This window comes from Lithobates pipiens, unplaced genomic scaffold (assembly GCF_037356315.1).
Source record: "Lithobates pipiens isolate NorthernLeopardFrog02 unplaced genomic scaffold, aLitPip1_a1.2 Scaffold_3, whole genome shotgun sequence".
Classification (NCBI taxonomy): domain Eukaryota; kingdom Metazoa; phylum Chordata; class Amphibia; order Anura; family Ranidae; genus Lithobates; species Lithobates pipiens.
Genome location: NW_027507790.1, coordinates 284063352 through 284081593, shown reverse-complemented (window position 1 = coordinate 284081593; position 18242 = coordinate 284063352). Strand labels below are relative to the sequence as shown.

General features: G+C 44.5%; 1 protein-coding gene across 3 annotated transcripts in view; it reads left to right on the top strand.

Moving 5' to 3' along the window:
• Positions 1 to 18242, top strand: part of LOC143941206 (GRIP1-associated protein 1-like) — a 115878-nt gene that overhangs the window by 76948 nt on the left and 20688 nt on the right. For all 3 annotated transcript variants that reach the window (XM_077463243.1, XM_077463244.1, XM_077463242.1), the window contains 2 exons: positions 14379 to 14506; positions 16052 to 16174. In XM_077463243.1, the coding sequence (XP_077319369.1) occupies positions 14379 to 14506; positions 16052 to 16174 (251 nt within the window). The remainder of the gene's footprint in view (positions 1 to 14378; positions 14507 to 16051; positions 16175 to 18242) is intronic.

Here is an 18242-nt window from a genome sequence, read left to right as displayed (position 1 = left end):
GAGCTGAAACACTGAATGCTGGTCGGAGGTCCCCTTAATTACATCCACTCAGTGCCATGTGCAGATAACAGTGTAAGAAGTCAAATATATTCATATGCACTCACTGAAGCAGGCAGGCCGTGTGTTTTTTAACTGATGTGGTATTTAGTCCTCCCCTATATGGGGCTAGCAGTAGGGCTTAATTCATATGGGAATGTGGAGGGGGGGAAGCAGTGTTCCCGGGGGGGGGGGGGGGGGCATACTGGGCTGAGGTGAGGTGTGCTTGGAGGAGCAAGATAGCAGCCAGGCTCAGCAAGTAGGCCGAAGCCGCGGCCTTTCCTAGTGGCAGTTCCCCGCTGAGTACCGCCCTATACAGTCCCCTGGATCTCTCCCAGCAGCCCAGTGAGGAACTTGTCCAACTTATCCCAGCTATGGGGGCACTCACCGCTCCAGAGATGTCCGGCCGACTGCTGTGATGGCGACCATCCTTCACGCCTGGCGGCCGCTCTAGGGAATCTAAATCGGTGCAATCGTATGCCGCCTGTGCCGGACGGCAGTGTCTCCACACGAAGCAGCCCCGGCGGGCACTCCGGGCCCGGATAGCTGAGGGAGGCTGTGGCACAGGCCCGAGGCTCCGTAGGCCTCAAGATGGTGCCGGGGAGTTTGCGGAGGGGGTCACACTGCGGGCTGTAGCACTCTCCCTCCTCTCTGTTTCAGGCAGGCACCGCCGGATTTAGGATAGGGACCTGCCCGCTGTATCCCAGTGCAGCAGGATGCGTTGAGGGTGCTCCGTGGGCGAGGATGGTGGCGGATTATCCCGGACAGCAGGGAGCTTAGTGAAAACACGTCCTATCGCATTTGCGGATAGACACGCCCCCCGGCAAGTGTGTCTTATTACTGATATGCCCAAACGCAATATTCCCCAAGCCAACGTTCAAGAAACTGTCTGTTCAGTAGTGCTGGATGCTATAATGACTACAGGCTGGAAACCATGGATTATCAAAGTGAAGAAATGTCACCAGCACGCCAAAGATTCCTCAAAGGGTCCAAAGCTTTATTTTCGTGGACACTTGTCTGACGAAGGGGCCCTGCGTGGCTCCGAAACATTGCTGTATGTTTATTATGGGACCACAAAAATAAGCTTTGGCCCTTTCATGGAATCCTCGTGTGCTGATGACATTTCTTCACTATTACTGATATACAAGATGGAGGACAACAGTGTTCGTGCTTGCATGGGACAGCGTGTGGTGATTATGTTTCTTGTGCACGAAGGCGGGATACCCGTGGATATCTGCAGAAGACTTAAAGCACAATACAGTGATGAGACGCTCAGCCGCAGTAAGACATTTGAATGGTGTAAACATTTCAAAGATGGCCATAAGTCCATCAATGACGATCCTGTCTGTGGTGGTTCCCGGCCCACAGCAGTCATTCCTGTGATCATTCAGCACGTGGAACGCCTGATCCTGGATAATTGATGTGTAACCTGTCATGAAATTCCACAAGAGACAAATCTTTCATTTCAGCACTGATAATGAAGTAAAGCACCGTCCTAGGATGGTTCTGGCATACGGACAAATATTGGCAAGCTGAAGCTTTCCTCCTTTTTGTTTTATTAGATCCATGCAAGAAAATAACACAGACATTAAAGGATCACAAGTGCACTAGAGACATTCCAGTAGCGATCTGGAGAACACATAGTTAAATTACTAAATAAAAACTTTGCCACCATCCTGAGTGGGTACAAAAAAAAGCTTACAACCTTTTCCTTTAACCTTTTCCTGCTCTCTCCAAAAAAAAAATGTGTGTGTGTGTTTGTGTGTGTGTATATATATGTGTATATATATGTGTATATATATATATATATATATATGTATATATATATATATATAATTACCAGGCTTCAGATATTCTTTAACACATATTTGTAAATTTGGTGAAAATGTTCCCTTTTTTAAATAATGTTATTTATTTATTTAAGTGAACTGCTGCATGTTTAAGGACACTTTTCTTGTTGAGGTTTCTTTTTATAGCATTGGATGAATGTATTGAATCTGTTTTTCTCAATGTTGTGTCCAGAAGGGCCATCACTTTCTGACCCAAGTGTTGCTATTTATATATATTGTTCTATATTATTCTTTCTCATGGCTAGAAGAGGTCCCAGAACTCCAGATGACAAAGACCTCTTCTGTACTTAGACTGGGGAATCAATGAGCTGTCTCTCTATATAGCCGTGGATTTGCAGCTAACTGATGTAATTCATGTTGGATGCCGTAGTTTCTATTTTCCTCTCCTCCACCCTCTTTCTCCTCTCGTTCTCGTTTTCTTAAGACCAGCGCTGTCTGCTTGCTCCCTCCTTCCTCATGATCCCTCTGGAAGCATTAAGACAATCCACTTTCAGCAGTGCATTAATATTTCATTGCTGTGATGAGTCAGGAGGTGGGAGGCAGAAACAGCCAAACCCATCCTTGGGAAAAAAATCCGTTGGAAAGTGCTGAGCCGAGGTAATAGCTGCTTTTCTATGTTCTTCTGCATGAACCGCTGGCCATCCTCACCTTTAATACAGCCAGGATATTAAATAAAAAGCTTCAGGTAAACTTTGCAAGTGGATATTTAAATGAACCTGTGGCCAAGCCACTGACGTTCTAGTAGCTACATAGTCTTATACTGTAAATGAGCGTTAAAACGAGCTCTCACTCACCTCTGTAGCTGCAGGCACTGTGGAGCATTTAACCACAGACTTCACAGCAGAAGGGCTAGAAGCCAAACCTTGGGCTGCTCTCTTCCAGCACTCAGTACTTCTTTCTCTCCTCCTGAAGGCCCCCTTGCTGCCCCCCCCCTTTTATTTTTTTTTACCTTTTCCAGACGTCTTCAGGCCTTCCTTAGCATTGAGAAGTGCTTTATGCAGAAATCAGTGCTGATATTAAAACATCAATATCAATACCAATCTCTGCATCATGGTATGCAGGTGTAGGGCACCATTATGGTAAGCACTTGTTGGCACAAAGGAAATGCTGCGAGGGCCAAGCCAGACAACCCTTTTTAAGTGGTTCTCAACCCTACATACAGTATCTCACAAAAGTGAGTACACCCCTCACGTTTTTGTAAATATTTTATCTTTTCATGTGACAACACTGAAGAAATGACAGACTTTGCTACAATGTAAAATAGTGAGTGTACAGCTTGTAAAAGGCTTTGTGTACACGGAATGTTTTTACGACCTCTCCTGAACGATTTAACTTGACAGATAATAACCTGCGCTTAAATGTCTGGTTGTGCCGCGTTTACATGACGTGGCGTTTTGGCGCATTTGCGTTTAGAAGCGTCTAAATAAAAAAAATTAATATATAGTTTAGCTGCGTTTGGTGCTTGAAATGTCTCTAAACTCAGCTTCTGAAACCATTTTTTTGCTTTCCAAAAAGTCTCTAAATTCAACTGTCTAGAAACAACTAAACAGCCCTGTGTACAATGTACTGATAAGATAACATAGAGGAGAGTTCAGGAACAGTTGAAAAAAATGCCCAACTGTTCCTTAAACATCTGTTTACCAGCAACAGTGTACATGAGGCCCAACAGTGTAAATTTGCTGTCCGCTCAAAATAACTCAACACACAGCCATTGATGTCTAAACCGCTGGCAACCAAAGTGAGTACACCCCTAAGTGGAACTGTCCAAATTGGGCCCAAAGTGTCAATATTTTGTGGGGCCACCATTATTTTCCAGCACTGCCTTAACCCTCTTGGGCATGGACTTTACCAGAGCTTCACAGGTTGTCACTGGAGTCCTCTTCCCCTCCTCCATGATGACATCACAGAGCTGGTGGATGTTGGAGATCTTGTGCTCCTCAACCTTCGGTTTGAGGATGTCCCACAGATGCTCACCTAGGGTTTAGGTCTGGAGAACTGGTTGGCCATTCCATCACCTTTACACTCCCACCACCATGCTTGACTGTAGGCAAAACACACTTGTCTTTGTCCTCACCTGCTTGCCGCCACACACGTTTCACACCATCTGAACCAAATAACCTTATCTTGGTTTCATCAGACCACAGGACATGGTTCCAGTAATCCACTTGTCTTCAGCAAACTTTCTTGTACATCATCTTTAAAAGAGGCTTCCTTCTGGGATGACAGCCATGCAGATAAGTTTGATGCAGTGTGCGGCGTATGGTCTGAGCACTGACAGGCTGACCCCCCCCCCAACCTCTGCAGCAATACTGGCAGCACTCATATGTCTATTTCCCAAAGACAACCTCTGGATATGACGCTTAAAAAGTGCACTCAACTTCTTTGACCATAGCGAGGCCTGTTCTGAGTGGAACCTGTGTGGTCTTGGCCACCGTGCTGCAGCTCATTTTCAGGGTCTTGGCAATCTTCTTATAGCCTAGGCCATCTTTATGTAGAGCAACAATTCTTATCTTCAGATCCTCAGAGAGTTCTTTGCCATGAGGTGCCATGTTGTACTTCCAGTGATCAGTATGAGAGAGTGAGAGCGATAACACCAAATTTAACACACCTGCTCCCCATTCACACCTGTGACCTTGTATCACTAACAAGTCACATGACACTGGGGAGGGAAAATGGCTAATTGGGCCCAATTTGGACATTTTAACTTAGGGGTGTACTGACTTTTGTTTCCAGCAGTTTAGACATTAATGGCTGTGTGTTGAGTTATTTTGAGGGGACAGGAAATTTACACTGTTATACAAGCTGTACACTCACTACTTTACATTGTAGACAAGTGTCATTTCTTCAGTGTTGTCACATGAAAAGATAGAAGAAAATATTTACAAAAATGTGAGAGGTGTACTTACTTTTGTGAGATACTGTATACCCAGTGGAGTGACTGGCCTCAGGTGATACACAGAGATGAAACAAATCCTTCAACATAAGTTGTACCTGTTTATCTACAGCAATTTCCCCCCTACATCCATTCAAAGTGCAGACTTTACACAGAATCTCTCAGCTCTGAAAATCAGGGGGCAGGGAGCTGAACATCGATGAGGAGACTGTGCCCTCCTCTGTCACCTTTTTTCTCTTGGTTAGGTCATTAGAGGTTCCTATGCTTATAGCAGAGGAACAAAGTATCAGAGAGAAATGACACTTGGTGCTCTGGATTGAGACACATACACACTATAGAGGGATATGCTTTGATCCTACTTCATGACTGAGGTTTACAAGCACGTTAAGAAAACTTTGACCATTGTTTGCTTGAAATTCATTCTCAGAAAATCCGTTTCCCTTGCTTCCATCTCCAAGCAGTGAGTTGGTTGCTCAGCTACCCGTCTGGCCACAGGTTAACTTTACACGGGACCTCCACCTTGACCCTCATATTTTAGGGCTTTTGATGTCATAATTGATTTCCTACAAGTCAATGCAAATGTACAAATGGATTACTGACCAGTATGAAGTGTATTGCTTGTTTTAGAACAATGGAATCAGAAAGTCAACATGTTGTTCCCGAAGATGATGTGTTGACAGCAGAGAAAAATGGCAATCCATATGAGTGACTTTGACGAGAGCTTAATTGTTACAGACAACTGGGTCAGAGCAACTCCAAAACTGCAGCTCTTGTGGGATGTTCCGGTCTGCAGTGGTCGGGGTCTACTAATAGTGCTTCAAGGAAGGAAAACTGGTCAACTGGCAGCACGGCCATGGCTCATTAATGTACAAGGGGAGTGTATTCTGATCCAATAGAACAGGGGTAGGGAACCTCAGCTCTCTAGCTGTTTTGAAACTACAAATCCCATCATGCCTCTGCCTCTAGGAGTCATGCCTGTGACTGTCAGGGTCTTGCAATGTCTCATGGGACTTGCAGTTTCAAAACAGCTGGAGAGCCGAGGTTCCCTACCCCTGCAATAGAACTACTGCCGGTTCTGATAGAAAGGTGTCAGAACACACAGAGCACACAGAGTTGATTGCATATAGGGCTACTTACCCACAGACTAGTCAGGGTGCCCATGCTGACCTTTGGCCACAGCCAAAAGCGCCTACAGTTGTGTTGCAGCGCAATGTTACATATAAGCATTGCAAAAAAAAAGGCCCAAAGGCTAACGCTGTGCTTAAAAAAAAAAAAAAACAGCTAATACAAGCTCAAACAGAAATGTATAAAAAATAGATGCAGCACTAGTGATATTTGAAAATTTACACATGAAAAAAGACTTAGAATAAAAGACTAAAGCAGAGTCCCAAAAATTCAGTCCATAGATGAAAGTGAAACAAACATCTGTGCTTTGTATAGATGATAGGCTGTAGGTGAGGAAAAAGTGACCCTCCTTCACATTAATTGCATCCAGCTCCACACCCAAGTCAGAGTAATGCCGGCCATACACGGGTGGAATTTCGAAAGAAATTCCTTTAGAAAATCTTATCTAAGAATTTTTGTACAAATTTCGCACCATTAGTGGGGCTGCAGCAACAACTGATTTTCGTGCGGCCATCAAATTTTAATAATCGGACATGTAATTTTTTTTTAAAAACAAACAATTTTCTAATCAATGATGGGAAGAAATGTGCATATGCAAGAAAAGAAAATTCCCGGAAAGAAAAGATTCCCAGACACGAAAATTTTTTTTTGTAGGAACATGAGGTGAAATTGAAGGTTTGGTTGGTCGAATTTCGAAATCAATGGTGGCGCCATCGAATCACAACACGCACTAATTTTCTTTTGAAATGAGACCCGTGTATGGCCAGCATACCAGCTCTCCATGACCACTAGAATAATAGTCTCACCCTGCACAGCGAAATGCGTTTCCCCAGGAACCTTAATGACTAGAAACTCCGCTTTACTGGTAAAACTTGGAAATATAAAAAATAAATGCTCCCAAAAAAAAAAAGTCAGTACTTTAAAGTTTCCAAATTTTAATAAAATTAGTGGATTACACTTACAAGCTAAAAGCAGAATATAGGCATCAAAGGCGGCATGTCATGTAGTAAAAACCGCGGCGTCTCCACAGGCTTCGCTTGACTTCCTGGTTTGCTTGTCTGTCAACATCCCGATGGGAGAAGCGTGATGACATCACTGTTGTAGGCCTCACCCTACGCGTTTTGTCACAAAAGAACGTCGTCTGAAGGCGCCTTTGATGCCTATATTCTGCTTTTATCTTGTAAGTGTAATCCACTTGTCATATTACATTTGTACTGCACTATGGGAGCATTTCTTTTTTATATTTTCGAGTTTTACCAGTAGAGCAGAGTTTCCAGTCATTATTAAGGTGCTTGGTGAGACCATTCGGCTGCTTTCACACTGGGACAGGCGTTGACGGTAAAACTAGCGGCGCTTTACTATCATTTTAGTGGCACTATTCGGCCGCTAGCGAGGAGCTTTTAACCCCCATTAGCGGGCAAATAAAGGGATAAATGCGCCCGTGTAGCATCGCTACTGAAACACATCCACAGTGGTGCCCATTTAATGGGGAGGAGAAATGTTTATACCACTCCTCCACCGGCCCAAAGATGCTGCTTGCAGGACTTTTTTGAATGTCCTGCCAGCGCAGCGCCCCAATGTGTAAGCACTCCGGCTTTCACACGGGGACCGCTGGGAGAAGTTTTTCAGGCGCTTTGCCGTCCCTATTTTTAGCCCAAAAGCACCTGAAAAATGCCTCCAGTGTGAAAGGGGTCTGATTCTAGGGGTCACGGAGAGCTGGTAAGCAGGCCACTTACCCTGACTTGGGTGTGGAGCTGGATGCAATTAATGTGAAGGAGGGTCACTTATAACTCACCTACAGCCTATAATCTATACAAAGCACGGATGTTTGTTTCACTTTCATCTATGGACTGAAATTTTGGGACTCTGCTTTAGTCTTTTATTCTAAGTCTTTTTCCATTGTAAATTTTTTCAAATATCACTAGCTCTGCATCTATTTTTTATATAAGCATTACTTTTACCGGTCATTGAAATGATATCTTCTGCTAGGCCCTCTTTAACGTAAATATGAAAGTTCTGCAACCCTGAGATTTCCAAGCCCTGCCCCCTGAGCTCATTATGCCGTTTAATTATATACTCCCTAATGTGTCAGAAAGTAGCGATGCCCACCCCACCCCGATCCACCCCCTGCTACATATTGCAAGAATGTAGATCGGAGGTCGCATGGCATAAAATGATAGGCTAAAGGCTGAACCTGCTTTGGAAAGCCCGTTTTATATCTGGATAGCACTTGCAGCTCACTGATTGATTTCACTTGTTACCTTCAGGCACTGTTTAATTTTTTTCGATTGGTCATTAAAAGAATGGTCTTGGAAACCACAAGCGGCTCTTGGCTCTCTCCGGTAATATACGTATATGGTAGACATTTGTTCCAGCTCAGTAGCACTTTATTAGGATAATAAAAATTACAACAGATTTCCATTTTATCCCGGAACGCGGCGCTGAGTGAACTGCGCAGTCAGTGTTAACGTCTCGTGCCTCTTGTTAATTCGTTGTGAAGGAATTTCTTTCCTAACATACTGTACTATAGAAGCTCTTGCATAAAAGATGTATAGTTTCCGATGTTGCATCTTGTTTGAGCTCGCTCGCGGCTCTGCTGAGGGCGCCATGGCAGGAGAGCTAGTTAAATAGATTTTTTTGTTTCTGCCAGGCTTGTATAATTCTCTTATTGTACACACTACCCTGGTGGTATCGTAAGGCCCATTGTCCAGAAAATCATGCAACTCCTACACCTGCACATTACGTTGGCCAGCATGCCGCCTGCAGTGGTTTTAATCTTCCTGGGTGATGGACACATCTTACAATCTGACGATACAATCTTTGTACAATCAACTTTAGAAAAAAAAAATCACGTGATATGAGGACCTACCGAATATATGCAGTCAGTTTATATCCAATCAAGCAGGCCCTTGCACTGCATAGTTGGTAGATCTAAGGCCTCATTCACACTTCAGCATTTTTCTGCTCATTTTCCTACACCTGACTATGTAGAATCCTATTCTTTCTAATTTTCCTGTTTACACCTTTGTGCTCAGTCACTCAACACCCTCAAGAAACCACACAAGCTTTTGGCGTATTCAGGCATTTTTGATCTCATAGACTTCAATAGGAATGCGTTCTCACACATGAAGAATTCATTTCCCCCAATAGATCTGCTTTAGTTCTCTTGTCCAACTCAGGAAAAAAAAAATCTCCTGAAGCTTGATACACATGAAAAACACCTGAAAAAAGGCTAAAAATTCACCAGGAATACGCTCTGTGCAGGTGTGAATGTAGGCTTAATTCTGATCCTTGAGCCTGGGTTCACACTATAGTGATGCGGGAACCAGCGTCAGTTCCCGCATCGCATCTCTCCCGCATGCAGTTCGCACTGCCCTCTGCAAACCACTGCAGGTGTCAATACAATTTTTATGACACCCCCAGGTAGTTTCACAGATCACAGTGCGAACTTTGGATTCGGACAGGAATCGGATTGCGTGGGTGTGAACACCCATGCGATCCGATTCCAGTACAGGGGGGGGGGGTCCCTGAACCTTTTTTTAATGGGAATTCAGTGATACATTTATATGGCTGAACTTGCATTGCACAGACATAGCGTGTGATCAGCACAGCAGTGCAGGTGCAAATCGCATGCGATGTCTCTGTTCGCAATAGTGTGAACCCAGGCTGAATGACTGCACATTCTATTACAACTGTATAACCTGTATCTTTCTACCTTGAAAATAAATGGCAAACTTAAGAGGTTTCATTTGTGCAGCACTCTTTCCAAATTTTTGCTGGGCGAAAGTTAGAAGGTGTTTTTCTTCTGTGTAAATAAGTCCACATTCATGTTAAACGCTGTCCCTGGACGCAGCAAGACTCTGTGCTATGGGTGCATCCAAATTGGTCGAGCAGCTGTGGCCAGAACTCTGCAGGGTGCATTCGGGGTCAGTTGGAGTTTTGTTTTCATGTAACCACTTGGATGAGTACAAAATCGCACAGCTGCTGCTGGTCGCATGCGATTTGAGCAGGCAGTGTTTACAACCGCCGGTAAGAATTTACTGTGCACCTTTACAGCAGGACAAAAGTACATTAAAATGATTTTCCTTCAAATCCTTTGCTGCACTCGTGCTGCAGTTTGAAAAGCTCTGCATGCTGCATCTTTGGTGCACTTTCCAAAAGCGGACCAAAAAATACACCATCCATTGAAGCCTAATAGGAACCGCCACAAAAATGTTTCAAAAACGCACCTATGGTACATTTTTAGCTGCATTTTTTGCTGGTTGTTAGGGAGCTGGCACCCGCCGGCATCCTTAACAACCAACGAGTAGCTGATTGTTAAGGAGCCAGCACATGCTGACTTCCTTAGCAATCAGCAGATACAGTGCCTTGCGAAAGTATTCGGCCCCCTTGAACTTTTCAACCTTTTGCCACATTTCAGGCTTCAAAAATAAAGATATAACATTTTTATTTTTTGTGAAGAATCACCAACAAGTGGGACACAATTGTGAAGTGGAATGAAATCTATTGGATAATTTAAACTTTTTTAGCAAATAAAAAACTGAAAAGTGGTGCGTGTAAAATTATTCGGCCTCTTTACTTTCAGTGCAGCAAACTCACTCCAGAAGTTCAGCGAGGATCTCTGAATGATCCAATGTTGTCCTAAATGACTGATGGTGATAAATAGAATCCACCTGTGTGTAATCAAGTCTCTGTATAAATGCACCTGCTCTGTGATAGTCTCAGGGTTCTGTTGAAAGCGCAGAGAGCATCATGAAGACCAAGGAACACACCAGGCAGGTCCGTAATACTGTTGTGGAGAAGTTTAAAGCCGGATTTGGATACAAAAAGATTTCCCAAGCTTTAAACATCCCAAGGAGCACTGTGCAAGCGATCATTTTAAAATGGAAAGAGTATCAGACCACTGCAAATCTACCAAGACCTGGCCGTCCCTCTAAACTTTCAGCTCAGACAAGGAGAAGACTGATCAGAGATGCAGCCAAGAGGCCCATGATCACTCTGGATGAACTGCAGAGAACTACAGCTGAGGTGGGAGAGTCTGTCCATAGGACAACAATCAGTTGTACACTGCACAAATCTGCCCTTTATGGAAGAGTGGCAAGAAGAAAGCCATTTCTCAAAGATATCCATAAAAAGTCTCGTCTAAAGTTTGCCACAAGCCACCTGGGAGACACACCAAACATGTGGAAGAAGGTGCTCTGGTCAGATGAAACCAAAATCCAACTTTTTGCCCACAATGCAAAACGATATGTTTGGCGTAAAAGCAACACAGCTCATCACCCTCAACACACCATCCCCGCTGTCACACATGGTGGTGGCAGCATCATGGTTTGGGCCTGCTTTTCTTCAGCAGGGACAGGGAAGATGGTTAAAATTGAGGGGAAGATGGATGCAGCCAAATACAGGACCATTCTGGATGAAATCTGTTGGAGTCTGCAAAAGACCTGAAACTGAGACGGAGATTTATCTTCCAACAAAACAATGATCCCAAACATACAGCAAAATCTACAAAGGAATGGTTCACAAATAAACGTATCCAGGTGTTAGAATGGCCAAGTCAAAGTCCAGACTTGAATCCAATCGAGAATCTGTGGAAAGAGCTGAAAACTGCTGTTCACAAACGCTCTCCATCCAACCTCACTGAGCTCCAGCTGTTTTGCAAGGAAGAATGGGCAAGAATTTCAGTCTCTCGATGTGCAAAACTGATAGAGACATACCCCAAGCGACTTGCAGCTGTAATCGCAGCAAAAGGTGGCTCTACAAAGTATTAACGCAAGGGGGCCAAATAATTTTGCACGCCCCACTTTTAATTTTTTTTATTAGTTAAAAAAGATTCAAAAATCCAATAGATTTCATTCCACTTCACAATTGTGTCCCACTTGTTGGTGATTCTTCACAAAAAATAAAAATGTAATATCTTTATTTTTGAAGCCTGAAATGTGGCAAAAGGTTGAAAAGTTCAAGGGGGCTGAATACTTTCGCAAGGCACTGTAGATAAAAAAAAAAAAATGCACTCTCCCCTGTCCCCTGCCAGGGTAGCATGGGCACAATCTGTTCATCCAGCTCCTCTGGTCCTTCCTCTCCTCTCCTCACAGCTGTTTCTCCAGGCTGACCCATCTGCCCTCTTCCTCCCCTCCGGTGGTATCATCGCTCATACTGACCACTGAGGCCTTATCATTGGTTAAGGACACCCGCCGGTGTCCTTAAAAACCACTGAATAGCTGGTTGTTAAGGGGCCAACACCCGACAGCGTCCTTAACAACCAGCTAGTCACGCAGATGGGCTGTAATGCAACACATGTAAAACGCAATATGCATTTTTAAAGTGCTGCAGTGTGAAATTATATGCACCGCAGTGTGAAAGCATCCTAAGGCTATGTTTCCACTATTGTGTCCCCAAAGTTGTGCAATTTTGCCGTGATTTTTTACTGCAATTTTTTTTGCCGCGACTTGGAAGCAATGCCTGTGTATTCTTGAGGTCTATGGACCTCAAGTCGCATCAAAGTGGGACCAAAGTAGTGCAGGGACTAATTTGAAGTCGCTGCATATTGAAGTCGCACAGATCTGAACGGTACTCATTGGAAATCAATGGGAACGACAGGAGGTCGGCGCATCGCTGCACTAATCACAGGCAGTGAGACATTCCCCCGATGCGCGGCTGCAGAGATCGGGCAATGTCTCACTGCCTGTGATTAGCGCAGCGCTGAGCCGACCTCCTGGCGGGCTCTGCACTTGAAGTATGCAAACACGCCGGAGCTCATCCCTACTGCAGACCTATTTTACGACCTGATTAAAGCTCAGCTCCAGCCAAAACTTTTGTTTGTGATAGACCATGTTAAAGTAAATGTTTATTTTGCTGTCTGTGACCCCCTTCAGGAAGATTGTACCTCATTTCCTTTCCCTGTGTCAGCTGGCCTAGAAATTAGGAAATTAGTAGTTTTAGGGACAAGATGATCCAATCATTAAAAATAACCCGACAGAGGTTCTAATCCTTTATCATTGTTCTGAAAATGTGTTTTATTGCAGCTTGTGTGTCTAATGGAGCGATTGCCCGTCACTTCCTGTTCATACCAGAATTGAGAGGAAATCTCCCCCAGAGGAACAAGTACCAAAGGGTTCATCCCACCCCCACTGTGTTTTGGCAGGAGTTAGGCTCCAAACAACCTTTTTTTTTTGTGAATAATCTGGATTATTAAAGGTTTACACCAGCCATATGGGACAGAATTTCCAGCACCTAGACCAGACTTTCTCAACCTCATCAACACAGAAGAACCCTTGAAATAATTCTCTGGTGTCGGGGAACCCCTTCTAAAAATTAGAAATCTACAATTCATGATACATTAGTGGGATGGTCAGTGGGAAGAACGGTCCTTCCACTTGTCATTGGGAAGAATTACCTCCTTACAGATCGCTAGAAAGATCAATGGTGTGAGTGGGAACTTATCCGAGAGGCAGAAATTGCCCAATGCTGAAGGAACCCCTACAACCTCTGGAGGAACCCCTACAACCTCTGGAGGAACCCCTACAACCTCTGGAGGAACCCTGGGGTTCCACAGAACTCTGATAAAAGCGGAGTAATAAAAACTGAAAGAATGTGTCCTAAACTTCTATGTCCATCATGTCATTGCAGGACAAACCTGAGCTGTTTTTTTTGGTTTTGTTTTAAATAAGTGGAACAAACACTATAAAAGAAATACTTTGTGACAAAGCATTAGCCCGCTTCACACCTATGCACACATGTAAGGCACATTGTACATGTGTTGTGGGGTGTGGGGCCCATACACGTATGCACACAGTACCTCTGCGCTGTGAATGTAGTGTGTTGGGGATAATAGAGTGTGTGTGTGTGTGTGTGTGTGTGTGTGTGTGTGTGTGTGTGTGTTTTTTTATGCTTGGACATTTTTTTCTGAGATCCCATTGGAAGTGAAAGGCACAGGTACCATTATATGTGTTAAAGCTTCAGGCAAAGAATATGCATCAATGCAGGGTTGCCAACCTCACGCAGCATTTTTTGCTGACTAAACATGGAAAATTTACTGACGGAGCACAATTTTTACTGGCAACCTGAGAAATTGCAGAACTCCTATTGAAAGCTAAAACAGTAAATATTTAAACAGTATGAACATGATAAGGAAACACTGACGATACCTAATAACAAAGTCATTTGCTTGATTTACACTTAAAAAGTCAACAGAGCATGAAATTATCAGCCCCTGATATTTACTGGCAGATATTGATTTTTACAAATTGTTATTAAATTTACTGGTGGTTGGCAACCCTGCATCAATGTAACAGGGCCTCACTAGTAATTGGTTCTGGGTGCTGCTAGCTGTCAAGACACATTAAGCCGTTTTCACAGAAACGTTTGTTTTAGTGACTGTGCCGTAGGATTTTTGGGTAGGTCAGATACTGTAACGGGCTGCTTAGTTGTGCCTGGTTGTCCAAAATGTTTCTGACTGGTAATTTTTTGCTTAGGTTTGGAGGATCTGGTATTGGCGGAGATAAGTTCCCCGAGTCGGGCGCAAACGGGTGACAGCAGCAGCGTCTCGTCCTTCAGCTACCGGGAGATGATGAAGGAAAACACAGCGCCCAGCAGCAATAAGGTAATCTGCTGACACTCATTTCAAATGTTTTCTGTCACTTTCAAATTTTGTTTCTTCACCGAAATCGCTATTTTTAGAGCTAACGTTTTCTATACCTGCAGTTCATCCGATTCTCCGCTGAGAGTCGGGATTACTGTGTGCAGTACTACTCTAATCTCATTCCCGACAGAACCTTTTGTACCACCTGCCCCACCCTATTAGATTGTAAGCTCTTCTGAGCAGGGCCCTCTTAATCCTCTTGTATTTTATTGTATTGTAACTGTATTGTCTCCTTTTTATATTGTAAAGCGCTGCGTAAATTGCTGGCGCTATATAAATCCTGAATAATAATAAAAGAAATGAGCGGAGACAGGTGTCGGTCTTTACTGACAGCAGCTCTAAAGTGTCACAGCTGATAGATGAATAAAAGATTTCAGAAATGACAGGTTCTCTTGAAGGTACCCATACAAGGAAATAAAGTTTTATATTAAGATTTTTTGTATTTCTTTTTATTTGTATGTATTACTTTCCCATTTGTTTTTATGATGATGTTGCATATACTAGTTCTCTGCGCTGAGTAGTTTTTTTTTCCTGGTAGCTTTATAGATTTAAGGGCCTGCACATATCCTAGCCAAAAACGGTATGTTTTCTAAGGGATTATTAAACGGGACATCATACAACTCAAAGACAGATTAAAAACTGCCAATAATCCTGTCCTATGCTTTATAGTCTATCTTTGCAATAAAAATCACTTGGCTGTGCCCAGCCTAAACCAGCTTTGGCTACTCCTGTACCCTCCTCCCAGCAGTGACTTGTCAGCTTTTCAGCATTCTGATATTTAAAGCAAACGCAGAGCAGGTAGTCTGAGAAGGAGGGAACAGGGGGAGCTGCGCTGCTGAGAAAGCCGACTTGAACAATTTAAAGCGGAGCCCCACCCAAAAGGGAAAACCTACGCTTGTTCACACCCTCCTCCACTGCCCATTTGACACTTTTATGGGGGGGAGCAGGTACCTGGTTTAGACAGGTACCTGCTTCCACTTCAGGTAAGATCGCTGCGGCAATCTCCAAACATTACGTTCCCTCCTCTTTCCCCCCTACTGCCTTCTGGGACACACACAGGTCTCAGAAGATGCCGGGACCATTCAAAGAGCACAGTGCGACCCGTGCATGTGCGGTAGGAAACTGGCTGTAAAGCCAGAAGGCTTCTCTGACAGTTTTCCTTACTTATAATGCCGGCGCCTGCACCTGAAGCTGATTGACGAATCGGCTCTGGGTGCTGACATTGCAGGATCCCTGGACATCTAAGTGTCCTTATCTTAAAGTATATCAGTATTTGCAGCTACTGACTTTTATTATTTCCAGACTGGAGCTCCTCTTATTTGCTTTACTGTGAATTTGAGGATGAATTACTCTACAGTGCCTTGTTCTAAAGATCATTTTCTGTATGTAATTGGAGATCCATAGCCTGGCCAATGCTGCAGAATGAGAGAGGGAGCTTGCATGGTTGCTTTGGATATGGGATCCTTTTATCAGTAGTATAGACTTGCTTTGTGATGTCTCTTCTAGTCTAACAGTGGAAGTCCACAGTCCCAGCCTCAAAGACCGGCTGAGCTGTCAGATGAAGAAGTTTCTGACCTTTTCCAGAGATTAGCCGAAATTCAACAAGAGAAGTGGATGCTGGAAGAAAAGGTAAATCTAGTCACTAAATGTTTTATTACCCATTCGTTTATATGGTTTATATTTCCTATTACTTTGAACTGATGGGCTCCAATAAGACTGGTGTGAACATCAGTCCTTTTTATTTATGGTTCTGCTCATTAGGATCTGTGTTGTCAAAGGGTCAGTCCACCCAAAGCTGACATTTCTGATTTTTGTAGATGCTGAATAGGTAACACTGCAAATTGTTTATGTCTCTCTGGGGCTTAAGTGGTTTGATTTTGTGCTTGAGTTGCCTGATCTGCATTATTGTGGAGTGGGGGCCACTCTTGCTGTTGTAGGATAGAGAACGAAGGCGGTAATTGTGATGGGGAGGATTTTCCACTGGAGTCTCCATGAGATGTGAGAAGTCCAGTCCACTCCAATTCAACCCTTCAGATTGACTCGTTGTGAATGAGAAACCTTTCTTTGCCCTGTTCACTTCTTTTTAAATGGCATGACCTGTTCAGGCACACCTGAAATATTGATGAATAAGCAGCTTATCTTCTAATATAAGGAAAAGGAGAGCAAGGTTGAGTGATGCAAGCTCCCCCGTCTTCATTCACCCCTGGCTCAATCTCTGATAGTCTCGTATTTTAGACAAGCAGCGGGTGGTGGGGATTAGTGGGCATGCTCGGTGCTCGGCATGTTTCAGGAGTCAGGATGAAGAATAGTAACTGAAGGCTACTATTACTACTGAAGGATTCTATTATATATTGCTGAATTTGTTTTGCTTGTTGATAATCAACCCATTAACATCACATTGATTTTAGTATGCCACCAATTAGGTGACTGCAAACAAGCAGTTAATCTTACACCCCATACACACTATTAGATTTTCTGCAGATTTGTCTTCAGATTTAACAAAACCATATAAAATGAGGTCAAACCTTAAGAGTTTCAATTTGTATACAATCAGGCCGGCCCTTGCAATTTTATGGTTCTGGTAAATCTGAAGACAACAATTTTCACAAAATCTAATAGTGTGCATGGGGCCTAATGCTAAGGCTGATTGCATACAAATTGAAACTCTTAGGCCGCGTACACACGCGGGGACTGTTCGCTGAAACTTTGTTCGTCAAACAGTTGCCGCAACAGTCCGCTCAAAATTTGCATGAGCGGACTTGCCCACACACGAGCGGACTGTTTCAGCGAACTGTTTGCCAAACAGTTCGCTCAACTTTTGAAATGAACGGACTCGCCCACGTAAGGCGGAGGCAAGTCCGCCCATTTCGAGCGCGTGTACAGGTAGGCGGGGCCCGCGAAGGAGACGTTGCGGGCACCGCCGCCTGGAATGGACTTAAAGGGACACCCAACGCCGAAAAAAATCGGCGTGGGGGTTCCCCCAAAGTCCACAACAGACCCTTGTCCGAGCACGCTACCCGGCCGGCCAGGAAAGGGGGGGCGAGCGAGCGCGCCCCCCCCTCCTGAGCCGTACCAGGCCGCGTGCCCTCAACATGGGGGGTGCCTTGGGGAAGGGGGGGCCGCGCGGCCCCCCCACCCCAAAGCACCTTGTCCCCATGTTGATGAGGACAAGGGCCTCTTCCCGACAACCCTGGCCGTTGGTTGTCGGGGTCTGCGGGCGGGGGGCTTATCGGAATCCGGGAGCCCCCTTTAAGAAGGGGGCCCCCGGATACCGGCCCCCCACCCTATGTGAATGAGTATGGGGTACAATGTACCCCTACCCATTCACCTGTAAAATAAAAGTACCCAAAAAAAAAACACAACACACGAGAAAAAATGTTTTATTGCACAGCTCCGGGGGTCTTCCGTCTTCGGGGGTCTTCTCGCAGGACTCCTCCGCTATCTTCTTGTAGCTCTTTTACTAGCGGAGGAGTCCGGTCTTCTGTCGCCGCCGCCTTCCGTTCTTCTGCCGGGCCACCGCGCCTTCTTATAGCTCTTTTGCAGGCGGTGGCCCGGTCTTCTGTCGCCGCTGTCGCCGTCGCCGCCTTCCGTTCTTCTTCTTCTTGTTCTTCTTCTTCTTCTCCAGGAGATGTTGACATGACGCTCTCTCCGGCCGGAATGCCAGAGCCGCCCTGCGCTGCCACTTATATAGTGCCAA